Raw genomic sequence first — 13,701 nt, 5'->3', positions numbered from 1 at the left:
TGAAAGTGAGGAACAGATATAATACACCTGCTCAGCTACAGAGGCTTTGGGCTTTTATTTAATTACAAAGTTCGTTGTCATTTGTAGGTTTATACTGTCACCGTAGTAAGGGCAGTGCCCAAAACATCCTAAAAGAGTAACATTCTTTTCACAGAGGCACATCAAACAGGGAGGGGCGGCACGGTGGCGCAGTGGTAGCGCTGCTGCCTCGCAGTTAGGAGACCCGGGTTCGCTTCCCAGGTCCTCCCTGCGTGGAGTTTGCATGTTCTCCCCGTGTCTGCGTAGGTTTCCTCCGGGCGCTCCGGTTTCCTCCCACAATCCAAAGACATGCAGGTTAGGTGGATTGGTGGTTCTAAATTGGCCTTGGTGTGTGGGTGTGTTTGTGTGTGTCCTGCGGTGGGTTGGCACCCTGCCCAGGATTGGTTCGTGCCCTGTGTTGGCTGGGATTGGCTCCAGCAGACCCCCGTGACCCTGTATTCGGATTCAGCGGGTTAGAAAATGGATGGATGGACATCAAACAGGGAATAAAGGTGCATAAAATAATAGGTTTAAACTCTGCTCATTCATCTGCTTGTCTTGCCCAAAAAAAGCCAATAAATATATTACATATTTTGTTTCCAGTTCAGGGAGGCGCGGTGGCACAGTGGGTAGCACTGCTGCTTCGCAGTTAGGAGACCCGGGTTCACTTCCTGGGTCCTCCCTGCGTGAAGTCTGCATGTTCTCAAAGTGAACCTGACTAATGGAGACTTGTGAATCATGAACAGGAGAACATATACTGTAAGCTAGACCCTGCTACTGGCCTAAAATGGGAGGAAGCAGCAGCATTGAAAACAGTAATTATTAGGATTCAAATTTCTAGTTTCCAAGGCTTGTGTGTAATCTGATTGATTGGCGCAGATTAGACTATTTCCTGTATGCAATGTTTTCAAAAATGACTCGACAAAACATTAAAATATTTTTAGGATTTCTTTTATCACCACCAGACAACACTTCCAGATTCTATTATTTTGTGATCTAAAGACGGTCATATCCATTCCAATCTTAAATGCAACAATAACAATTGTCAGACAATGAATGATTCTATCTTTATGTAATTCTACATTTCTGTCTTAGACACACTAATGCATTCATTTAACTGTATTCTTGCACATTGTTATAATAATAAGAAGAGGAATATGCTAAACATTCATTATCAATAGCTTATATATTTGTTGAAGGGATCTCCACACACTATATTTAGAGACACATACCATATCTAGGGAATCCTGGTGAAACGTATTTGACTTTATTTCTGAACCCTCCAAACCTGTTTGAAGCTGAGGTCATAAGACTGAGTACATGTGAAAATCTTAACAAATAATCAGAAATTCAAAATGCCATTAGAAAAAGTGGATTTTTGTGCTGAAGATTACACAGACAACACTGTAAAGACTCCCACCATGGGTCCATTTTCAATTAAGACAATACTATAGAATTTTTCATGATGTGAATTTCAAGTTAAACAAGAAGCCAGAAAACTGACATTCATTAAAGGCAGTAATAACTTCACATCACATTATACAGCCTGAAATACAGCATTCCATTTAGTCTTTGTCCCTTAAGTCTGATGAGAACAAAATGTCACTTTCCAGGGAAACATTGCTGAGTTGGGAGCTACTTTTAGTAAGGAACTTGGATGACTGATGGAGGACCCTTTGTTGTTTTTGCTTCAGCTCAATATATGATCTTGAGAAAGTATGGAATATGGAAGTCACAGGGAATGCCATCAGCAGGATGCCACTCAAGATGCTACTTAGTGCAACTACTTGGCCAGGAATACTTCGAGGAACCATATCTCCATATCCCACTGTTGTCATGGTGATCACTGCCCACCAGTAGCATGCAGGAATGCTGGTAAAGTCTTGAGATCCAGACATTTCATTCTCAATGAGGTACAGAAGGGGTGAAAATAGAGCTATGGCAACACAGAGGAAGAGCAGTAGAAGGCCAAACTCTCGGGTGCACCGTCTTGCCGTAAGCCCAAGTGTCTGCAAACCCAGAGAATGTCGGGCAAGGCGCATCACATAGAGTATTCGCAAGGCACGGAGAATTCGAAGTACAAGACCAACTTTGTCCAAATAGCTATTGCCAGATCCAAGTTTCCTATTGCCTGTTGAGCTGTTATCTACCAGCAATGTGATATAATAAGGTAAAATGGCCACAATGTCAATTAGGTTTAGGGGTGTCCTCAGAAAGTTAAATTTGCTACGTGCTTGGATAAATCGCAGCGTGAACTCAAGGGAGAACCACGCCACACAGACGGTCTCCACTATGAAAACATTGTAGCACATCTGTGAGCACTTCCCCTTGAGGAAAAGAAGAAAAACAAAAAAAAGTTAGTAGCAGCCTCACTAAAAGACAATTTTCATATGAGAACAGTCCAAAAAATGTGAAAATATTTACAATTCTTATTGGATTTGCATTTAATATTGAAGGATAATGCATAGTTTTCTAATGCTGATGATCATTATTAATAAAAGTGACACAGAGGTAAGAATTTTTAAAATACCTGTTACATATATACTTGCTTTTTCACTCTAATTTAACTTTCAGTATGCTAAGAACCAGTGGAAAAATGCATTATACAGTACCTGTCCCCCAATTTCTCTTAAAATCACTTTTCTTTGAAAGGATTTTAAATGTAGAAAGCTGCATAGCGTAAATCACTTACCTTTATTTTGCTCAACACGTTACAAATATTCATTGGCATGTACTGTCCAATAGATAATTGCAGTCCATTAGATTTTTGATAAAAATGTCAAGGCTTGCAAACTAGACTCATTGAAATAGCAAAGAGAGCTACTGGCTAACTATACAATTTCAGGAGGCTCCAGGCAGCACCAATGTTTCATTAATCATACTTTGGAGATAAGAACTTTTGATGTTTAACAAGTATACTAAAATAAATAGAAGGAAGATCTTTGTCTATTTTCTTTACACAAACTTTGGCCAAAGGCACATCATTGGGCTTTAGTAGGATATGTACTTTTAATTACATTTTTTCTAGAATAACAAAATGTTATTTCAGACATAGTAGTCATTAATGTAGGTTTATCTAGGTTTATGTAGGAGTTTATTTCCTGGCTGGTTCAGATTAACATACAGTAGATACTATTAAAACCTAATTTAAAACGGATTTCTTGTTTAAATTTTGGTGGATGGCCAGCTGGGCTTACAGATTTGGAAGAGTGAGTATAATTATTTGGGGCATCATACACTTAGGGATAAAAACAGTGTACCAAATACCATATACCAAAAACACTGTCTCTGCTCATCTCTACTTGATTGTACAATTATGCATCAAAGAAATGTTGTCACAGAATATATATACTTTAATGGTGGACTTTCATGATTCCATTTTATGATAAGGCAATATCAAGCACATATGGCTGTTATCTCAGAGAAACACACATATACTGTAATGTCAACATTCTGCCTCCTCTCTTATAGTACATGTATGGAATTTTTTGAACACCAGCTATAGTTAACTGTACAGTGTCAGCGGACCATTTATTTACTCAAAGACGAATTTCACATTGCTTTAATCTATACGCTTCATGACATTTTACATTTGCATGACTATGTTATAATTTATAGGTGTTTATATCACTATTCACTAAGTTTTTGTTTGAAATAAAGCCCCACTTGGGGCAATGTTGCTGTGGTTTTTGAGCCACATCTCATTTACTTCAAAAGCTAAACTCTCAAAATACCGGTCTTCATGACAAATGGACCAGTATTGGTGCCACTAAGTTATCTGGTGGGGAGCTAAAGTAGTAGTCAAGGAAGCCTAAGACCTTTGTTTTCCTCCTTTGTAGGCTTTGGTTTACCTTTTTCTGTGCGTAATTTGATCTAAAAAATAAAAATAGTTTCAATTGTTTTGTCTTTCTTCTAATATTAGTAAACTTTTGCATAAGTTGTTGCATTAATGTTCTATGAGGTAATATGGCTTTAAATTGTGCTATAACAAATCTTAACGATTTGGCAGCAGACTCAGCCTTTGCAAAATTAAACTACTGCCTGTAAAATATGGTCTGTTTTAACAATTTAACAAAATAATGAGTATGCCAATACCCTCCTAACTAACCAAGTTTGCAGCATGAATTTAAAGGCAGTGGACATGGCGAGAAACTATCAGAATTAGCTGTGGAAGATCGGAGCAGTGGCAACAGCACTGGAAGGCAGCCAAGGAAGAACAAAATATTAGAACATTAGAACAATTGTGACAAGAGGAGGACATTCAGGCCAATGGCTTGACCATCCTATTCACTTAGATTGTTCAAAATAACAATAAAACTTGAAGGTCCCCACATAGGCCTACTTTCCACCACACTACTTGGTAATATATTCCTTTTGTCGGAAGGGAAACTTTGTTACATTTGTGCAAAATTTGCCCTTATCAAGTTTCACTGTGTCCCCAACTGCGATCCACTGTATTTCCATAATTTTAAACACTTCAATCATGCCGCCTCTTAATCTCTATTCGCTTAAAATATTGCCAAACTAAACAACCACGAAAGGACCGCATTAATAGATATTTCAACATCAATATCAAATACTCAACTGCCATGATTACCTGATACCAATGAAAGCAAAAACACAAATGAATATCACTACATTTTCAATTTATGTTCAATAAGCAAAGTGTTAAATTGTCTTGAACATATGTACAAGTTCATGAACCATTTAAATTGCATCCAAAAAAATCCTAAAAGTGATGAGTGATTTAAAAATACCCTATCTTTTTAACCTTAAGGCAGAACTGGAAGTTTTAGGATGAACATGTACAAAAATTAGCTAAGGTATGCCAAGAACGCTACAGGATCACAACCTGAAACAGGCTAGCACCAAAAAGCACATTTAAAATTTCACTTACTCCATAAAAAATACTTTTCATATCACAGCAAGGAAAACTGAAAAAAAAAATAATTTGGTGTTTGAGTGGAGTTTGCTATGAACATGTTAGCAATATGCTCAATTACTGAGTCAGGGTTACTACTTATATAATTTTTATACAGCAGCATCATCTGCTGGGAGATGGTTAGCAGTATTTGCTCCTAATGCAGAGGCACTACTGATTTCTACATTTCATACTTACTTACTTACAGAAGGGCTTTCATATTCTCAACATAAAAAGTAAATTAAAAAGAAAATGACAAAACATAGTTAAGCATTAAAGCTATAGGAAAAAAATTTAATTTCTTAAACATGTAAATCTCACAATTCTGAACTTTTCTGAATGCAAAATAACAGAAGAAAACAACTTCACCTAATAATAATACAATGACACTAATTAAACCTGTGCCCAAAGTGGGCCCGCAAAGTTAACTTGAAAACTGCTGCTCTAACAGTTTCCCTTAGCTGGTTTTTAAGCAGCTTCTTCCTTATATTAGAATAAAAATTACAGGGCTGTGCTAGTAGAGGCTGTGTTAGCTGAACGGGTATGGCTGGCAGATGTACTTCTGCTCCTCTACTTACACTCTCGAGGTCAATCAGACAATGTGATTATTGTTCTGTTCACTATACAAACTCAAAAAATTGTACTCTTTTAAGGTGCATTCGCATATAATGTGAGAAGCATTTACTGTGATAGCCACATCTGTCCTAACTGTCTGCCTATCTGTTTGCCCACATAATACAAATCATCTATTGACTAATTTTGTTGAAGTTCAGCACATTTGTTCTTCAAAGAAATTTGTCAAGACAGTTACATATCTGTTACACAATTTTGAAATTTCCAAATCTCTCTGAAAATTGGCAAGGTTGTGAATCTTAAAACAGAGAAACATTTTTTATGACTTCCACTAAAAATTAGTTTATTGTTTAAATTCAATGGTTTACTTTTCAACATTGTTGGAAAAAATTACTTCTGTCCTGCACAAAGTAGATGTCTTAAATGAGATGTCAAATTTATAGCTCATTGGTATAAAATCTGTGCAAGAGTTATAAAGTGAGCTTTAAAAAAATCCACACTAAGTGTATGTAAATGGACTTCTACTAAATTTGTAGAAATAATGTTGACTTAAAAAATATTTTTCTTATCCTCTTATCTCCTTGACGTTAACCCCAAGAGTTATTTGGGCTTGGAATTCTATGCAATTAAAGTTAAGCTGGAGTCAGACCTGGGATAATGGTAATGAATCATGAATATTTCTATGCATTTTGGCACTCTAAGGTAACACATGAATGTTCATGAATGGGGTGGAGCCTTCAACCACAACACAATGGTGTGTAAACAAGAAGCTGTAAAGCCAGTTTTAGAACAAACTGAAACTGAACCATTGGTTGAATCAAGTGATACAGATGACAATGTGACAAAGGAAAAATGTTTGCAATCACGTAGGATGACAAGAAAGATGGTAGCTCCTCTAAGCATTGTTCGCAATGAAGCAACTTTCAATGTTCATGTCAGGGGAAATATGGAAATCACTCTCTTGTGCAGTGGTAGCTTGCAATAACACCAAGGGCACATCAATCGTGAGAACATTCTACTCTGTCATACTCAAGTAAAAGAAAAAATGTTAAGAGAACAATATGCAAAGAGAGGCTCGTCTTCTGTTTCGATTGCAAGATCGGTCTGTGCATTGATGACTCTTTCCAAAGAATATCACACGAAGCACATGTACTAAATCTGCATTAATACAAGAGTGAAACTTAGACATACCTTTCTTACTGTATTTATGTTGAAGCTTTGATATGTACCTATTTTTGTTACATCTTACTTGTTGAAAAAAATTAAATGTTTTTGACATAATATTCAGAGGGTTAACATAACGCTAAAGAAGTTATGATATATATATATAGATATGGGTGGCACAGTGGTGCAGTGGTAGCGCTGCTGCCTCGCAGTTAGGATACCTGAGTTCGCTTTCCGGGTCCACCCTGCATGGAGTTTGTATGTTCTCCCCGTATCTGCGTGGGTTTCCTCCGGGCGCTCCAGTTTCCTCCCACAGTCCAAAGACATGCAGGTTAGGTGGACTGGTGATTCTAAATTGGCCCTACTGTGTGCTTGGTGTGTGGGTGTGTTTGTGTGTGTCCTGTGGTGGGTTGGCAACCTGCCCGGGATTGGTTCCTGCCTTGTGCCCTGTGTTGGCTGAGATTGGCTCCAGCAGATCCCCATGACCCTGTGTTCGGATTTAGCGGGTTGGAAAATGGATGGATGTATATAGATATAGATATATACTGTAGATATATAGGTAGATATAGATAACCCAGCCACAGGGGATGCACAAACCAGTGTGTTTTTTCTTTCTGGTCCCAAGCCCGGATAAATGGGGAGGGTTACGGCAGGAAGGGCATCCGGTGTAAAATTTTGCCAAATCAACATGCGGACAACAATACAAATTTCCATACTGGATTGGTTGAGCCCCGGGTTAACAACGACCGCCACCAGTACTGTTAGCCAATATGGTGCTGGCGGAAATTGGGCTACTGTTGACTGCAGAAGAAGAAGAAGGAGAAGAAGAGGTGGGAGAAATGTCTGGAGGCAGGAGGACAGGAGGAAGGTAAAGAGAGCGGAACTGAGGGTAGGAACTTTGAATGTTGGCAGTTTGACTGGTAAGGCAGTAGATATGATGGAGAGAAGGAAGGTTGATATATTGTGCGTGCAAAAGTGCGTGGACCGGAGGTGGATTCAAATTGTTTTAACATGGTGTGGATAAGAGGAGAAATGGAGTAGGGGTTATTCTGAAGGAACAGAGTGTTTTGCAGGTAAAGAGTGTCAGACAGAGTAATGATTATGAAGCTGGATATTGGAGGTGTGATGATGAATGTTGTTAGTGCATATGCCCCGCAAGTTGGATGTGCTATAGGAGATGGAAGACTGCAAAGTGGTGGCAGGGGAAAGTGTAGTTAAGCAGCATAGGATTGTGGTCTATAGGATGATGTTGGAGATCAAGAAGAGGAAGAGAGTGAGGGCAGAGCCAAGGATCAAATGGTGGAAGTTGAAAAAGGAAAACTGCAAGGTTGAGTTTAGGGAGTAGGTGAGAAGGTGGTAGTGAAGAGGAAGAGTTACCAGACAGTTGGGAAACTATATCAGATGAAGTAAGGGTGACAGCAAGAAGGGTGCTTGGCTTGACATCTGGACAGAGGAAAGAGGAAAAGGAAACCTGGCGTTGGAATGGGGAAGTACTGGAGAGTAAAAAGAGGAAGAGGAAGGTGAAGAAGAAGTGGGATAGTCAGAAAAATGCAGAACTTAGACAAGAGTATAAGGAAATAAGGCACAAGGTGAAGAGAGAGGTGGTGAATGCTAAAGAAAAAGCATATGATGAGTTGTATGAAAGGATGTACACTAAGATAACCTGTATCAATTGGTTAGACAGAGGGACCGAGCTGGGAAAGATGTGTAGCAGGTTAGGGTGATAAAGGATAAAGATGGAAACGTACTTACAAGTGAGAAGAGTGTATTGAGCAGATGGAAAGAGTACTTTGAGAGGCTGATAAATCAAGAGAACCACAGAGAGAAGAGGTTGAATGATGTGAAAATAGTGGATCAGGAAGTGCAATGGATTAGCAAGGAGGAAGTAAGGACAGCTATGAAGAGGATGAAAAATGGAAAGACCATTAGTCCAGATGATATACTGTACCTGTGGAAGCATGGAGTTGTTTAGGAGAGACGGCAGTGGAATTTTTAACTAGATTGTTTAATGGAATCTCGGAAAGTGAGAGGATGCCTGAGGAGTGGAGAAGAAGTGTACTGGTACCGATATTTAAGAATAAGGGGGATGTGCAGAGCCGTAGTAACTACAGGGGGATAAAATTGATGAGCCACACCATGAAGTTATGGGAAAGAGTAATGGAAGCTAGGTTAAGAAGTGAGGTGATGATTAGTGAGCAGAAGTATGGTTTCATCCCAAGAAAGCGCACCACAGATGTGATGTTTGCTCTGAGTATAGAGAAGGCCAGATGGAGTTGTATTGCATCTTTGTGGACCTGTAGAAAGCATATGAAAAGGTGCCTCGAGAGGAGTTGTGGTATTGTATGAAAAAGTTGGGAATGGCAGAGAAGTATATAAGAGCTGTACAGGATATGTACAAGGGAAGTGTGACTGTGGTGAGGTCTGCGGTAGGAAGGACGGATACATTCAAGGTGGAGGTGGGATTACATCAGGGATCGGCCCTGAGCCCTTTCTTATTTCTTATTATATGGTGATGGATAGGTTGACAGACAAGATTAGATAGGAGTCCCCATGGACTATGATGTTTGCTGATGATATTGTGATCTGTAGCGATAGTAGGGAGCAGGTTGAGAGACCCTGGAGAGCTGGAGATATGCTCCACAAAGGAGAGGGATGAAGGTGAGTAGGAACAAGACAGAATACATGTGTGTAAATGAGAGGAGGTCAGTGGAATTTAGTAGTAGTAGTAGTAGTTTAAATACTTGGGATCAACAGTACAGAGTAAGGGGATTGTGGAAGAGAGGTGAAAAAGAGAGCGCAGGCATGGTGGAATGGGTGGAGAAGAGTGTCAGGAGTGATTTGTGACAGATCAGCAAGAGTGAAAGGGAAGGTCTACAGGACGGTAGTGAGACCAGCTATGTTATATGAGTTGGAGATGGTGGCACTGACCAGAAAGCAGGAGACAGAGTTAGAGGTGCAGAGTTAAAGATGCTAAGATTTGGATTGGATGTGACAAGGAGAGATAGGATTAGAAATGAGTACATTAGAGAGTCAGTTCAAGTTGGATGGTTGGGAGACAAAGTCAGAGATGTGAGATTGCGTTGGTTTGGACATGTGCAGAGGAGAGGTGCTGAGTATATTGGGAGAAGGATGCTAAGGATAGAGCTGCCAGGCTAGAGAAAAAGAGGAAAGCCTTAAGAGAAAGTGTATGAATGTGATGAGAGAGGACATGCAGGTGATGGGTGTAACAGAAAAAGATACAGAGGACAGAATGATATGGAAGAAAATGATCCGCTGTGGCGACCCCTAACGGGAGCAGACGAAAGAAGAAGAATAAGAAGAAAGGTAGATATACAAAGAATGTACTAAGAAAATCACTGACATATGTTTATGTACAGTAGCTAGCCTTGCTACCAGGTATACTCAATAGTACACGGCCAAGTCTTTTTTTTATTACAGCATACAGTATCTCAGTGACTTTAACCCCCAGAGGGCATCCAGCAATTAAAATCATATAATTTTAAATAACATAATATCCCTACACTCACATAAATCAGTTTAGGGTCAAAAGAGACCTGAATCTGACAGCACTGGGCACAAGACCCTAATGCACATACCAACAAGTAGCCAGTTTATAGGTGCCATTTAAACCTAGTTTCCATGTATTTGTATATTTAGAAGGAAAACCTATGTAGACACAAGCGCAACATAGAACTACACATATCCAGGCACAGGTTTTGAACCCAGGAGGTGCACATACTTGTGTGCGGAGTAGACAGACCATTTACGTTTCTTTGCCTTTGAATGGACTCATAAGTTTTGCTTGTAAATACTTGTTTTTTGGTTGCTGTTAAGGAGCCGCACAGAAATTTTAAAAACTTTTTTTTCTAAAAACTTTAGAAATTTTTTTTCCCTTTTCACACCCACACAGAAGCAAAAGGCCACTGAGTATTGAGGAAGTATTTGGAAAATTACTTGTATTTGTTCTTGTTACTTATATACAGTCATATGAAAAAGTTTGGTAACCCCTCTTATTTCTTTCGATTTTATTTATCATTGGCTGAGTTTTCGAAGTAGCAACTTCCTTTTAATATAAGACATGCCTTATGGAAACTAGTATTTTCAGCAGTGACATTAAGTTCATTGGATTAACAGAAAATATGCAATATGCATCATAACAAAATTAGACAGGTGCATAAAGTTGGACACCCCAACAGAGATATTACATCAATACTTAGTTGCGCCTCCTTTTGCAAATATAACAGCCTCTAGATGCCTCCTATAGCCTTTGATGAGTGTCTAGATTCTGGATGGAGGTATTTTTGACCATTCTTCCATACAAAATCTCTCCAGTTCAGTTAAATTTGATGGCTGCCGAGCATGGACAGCCTGCTTCAAATCATCCCATAGATTTTTGATGATACTCAAGTCAGGGGACTGTGACGGACATTCAATAACATTGTACATCTCCCTCTGCATGAATGCCTTTGTAGATTTTAAACTGTGTTTTGGGTCATTGTCTTGTTGGACTATCCAACCCCTGCGTAACTTCAGCTTTGTCACTGATGCTTGAACATTATCCTGAAGAATTTGTTGATATTGGGTTGAATTCATCTGACCTTCGACTTTAACAAGGGCCCCAGTCCCTAAACTAACCACACAGTCCCACAGCATGATGGAACCTCCACCAAATTTGACAGTAGGTAGCAGGTGTTGGAATGCAGTGTTCTTCTTCCACCATGCAAAGCTCTTTTTGTTATGACCAAATAACTCAATTTTTGTCTCATCAGTCTAAAGCACTTTGTTCCAAAATTAATCTGGCTTGTCTAAATGAGCATTTGCATACAACAAGTGACGCTGTTTGTGGCATGAGTGCAGAAAGGGCTTCTTTTTCATCACCCTGCCATACAGATGTTATTTCTGCAAATTGTGCTGAATTGTAGAACGATGTACAGATACATCATCTGCAGCAAGATGTTCTTGCAGGTCTTTGGAGGTGATCTGTGGGTTGTCTGTAACCATTTTCACAATCCTGCGCTTATGCCGCTCCTGTATTTTTCTTAGCCTGCCACACCTGGGTTTAACAGCAACTATGTCTGTGGCCTTCCATTTCCAGATTACATTCTTTAAAGTTGAAACTGACAGTTTAAACCTCTGAGATAGCTTTTTGTAGCCTTTCCCTAAACCATGATACTGAACAATCTTTGTTTCAGATCTTTTGAGAGTTGCTTTGAGGATCCCATGCTGTATGTCACTCTTCAGAGGAGAGTCAAAGGGAAGCACAACTTGCAATTGACCACCTTAAATATCTTTTCTCATGATTGGACAGACCTGTCTATGAAGTTCAAGGCTTAACGAGCTAACTCAACCAATTTGGTGTTGCAAGTAATCAGTATTGAGCAGTTACATGCATTCAAATCAGCACAATTACAAGGGTACCCAAATTTTTGCTCAGCCAGTTTTTCACATTTGATTTAATTTCATACAACTAAATACTGCTTCACTAAAAATCTTTGTTCGGAAAACACTCCAGTACTCAGATGTTCCTAGGAAATGAAATACATACTACTGTTATCTTTTTTGTTGAAAGTAGAGTAAATTATTAAGAAAGGCTGAGAGGGGTCCCCAAACTTTTTCATATGACTGTATAATATTAGTGAGGCAATGCAGAAAATGGTAGCTGAAACCAGCAAATCTGTAAGTAAATAACCAATGTTGTGGCATTGAATAATATAAAAGTAGCAGCAGTTTCTTTGTTGGAGGAAGTTAATGTTTCCTTCTTAGTAAACCCGTAAAGAAAAATTGGATGGAGACCCACATAGCACTCAAATGGTAATGTGTTAGTACCAGTATAAAGAGGGTCATACACATTAAGACTAACAGAATGTATGAATGAAGTGTAGAGTGCAAGTCCAAGTCGGTTATGTTCAAGCTCTACAACACACTTGTGTTGAGGCCTCTTCTGGAGTACTGTGTACAATTTTGGTCTCCAGGTTACGAAGACATAGAAGTGTTATGAGGAAGTCTGGAGAAGATGTGATGACTAACCTGATCCAGGAATACAAGGGCTGAGTTATTAAGGAAGTATAAAGCAGCTGAGCCTTAGTTTAAGCAAAATGAGATTAAGAAGAGACATGACTGAAGTGTTTAAAATAATGAAGGGAATTAGTACAGTGGAATTCAACAAGAATATATAGGCACAATTGGAAACTTTTGCACAAACATTAGGAAGTTTTTCTTTACATAGAGAACCACAGACACATGGAATAAGTTACCAAGTTGTGTGGAAGACAGTAGAACTTTAGGGACCTTCAAAACTAGACGATATTATTTTGGAAGAATTAAATTGATGGGACAGGTGAGCTTTCTCTAAATTGCCTGTGCTTGTCTGAATTTTTGTAATGTCTGTGCTAGTGCTTGAAACTCTTTGCACATAGCGTATATTTATAAGGCACATTGCTTAATGTCGCATAGACATTCTGAATCCCTCAGTCAACTGTACAAACATACAGTAGGACATGTCAGGTTGTTCATTACTATATTATTAGGCATATTTTCCCTTGCATATTGACAGTTTTTGTTCTTGTTAAAATTTCACAGCTAAACATTTTCATTGTTTAACATCTACAGTATTAAATGACAGGTATCTCTTTAATCTTAGTACTTTAGCTTCATGCTGCTAAGAAATTAATGTGCCTTTTCTCTGAGACTACCAAATTTGCAGCTATATTGACAGATATAAAGAGAAACAGGGATTTAAGTATATGACAACACCTTTCACTGTCTGGCAAAGTAAGGAACAGGTTTCTACTTCAAAGCAAAAAAAACCAAAGAATTATGAGAAAGAAATCAGCGAATGTAGATCACTGATAAAAAAAATAATAGACAAGTGAAACAGAAGACCAAAGTGAGCATAACTTAAGGCACAATTGAATTTTATTAATGTGACGGTAAAAAGTTGAGTATTTAAACTGGATTTAAATGAACAGTTGGAAGGCACGTGGAAAAATAAATAATAGGACAAAGAGATCCAGAGAGTGAGTGCC

At 38.7% G+C, this 13,701-nt stretch overlaps 1 protein-coding gene across 4 annotated transcripts in view; it reads right to left on the bottom strand.

The window, feature by feature from the left end:
- Positions 1-441: 441 nt before the first annotated feature.
- The window catches only part of kcng1 (potassium voltage-gated channel, subfamily G, member 1), a 124,700-nt gene continuing 111,440 nt past the window's right edge, over positions 442-13,701 (bottom strand). For all 4 annotated transcript variants that reach the window (XM_039735686.1, XM_039735685.1, XM_039735687.1 and 1 more), the window contains one exon: positions 442-2,345. In XM_039735686.1, the coding sequence (XP_039591620.1) occupies positions 1,584-2,345 (762 nt within the window). In that variant the 3' untranslated portion in view covers positions 442-1,583. The remainder of the gene's footprint in view (positions 2,346-13,701) is intronic.

This window comes from Polypterus senegalus, chromosome 14 (genome assembly GCF_016835505.1).
Source record: "Polypterus senegalus isolate Bchr_013 chromosome 14, ASM1683550v1, whole genome shotgun sequence".
Classification (NCBI taxonomy): domain Eukaryota; kingdom Metazoa; phylum Chordata; class Cladistia; order Polypteriformes; family Polypteridae; genus Polypterus; species Polypterus senegalus.
The sequence above is the reverse complement of the archived record's forward strand: the minus strand, read 5'-3'. Positions and strand labels throughout refer to the sequence as shown.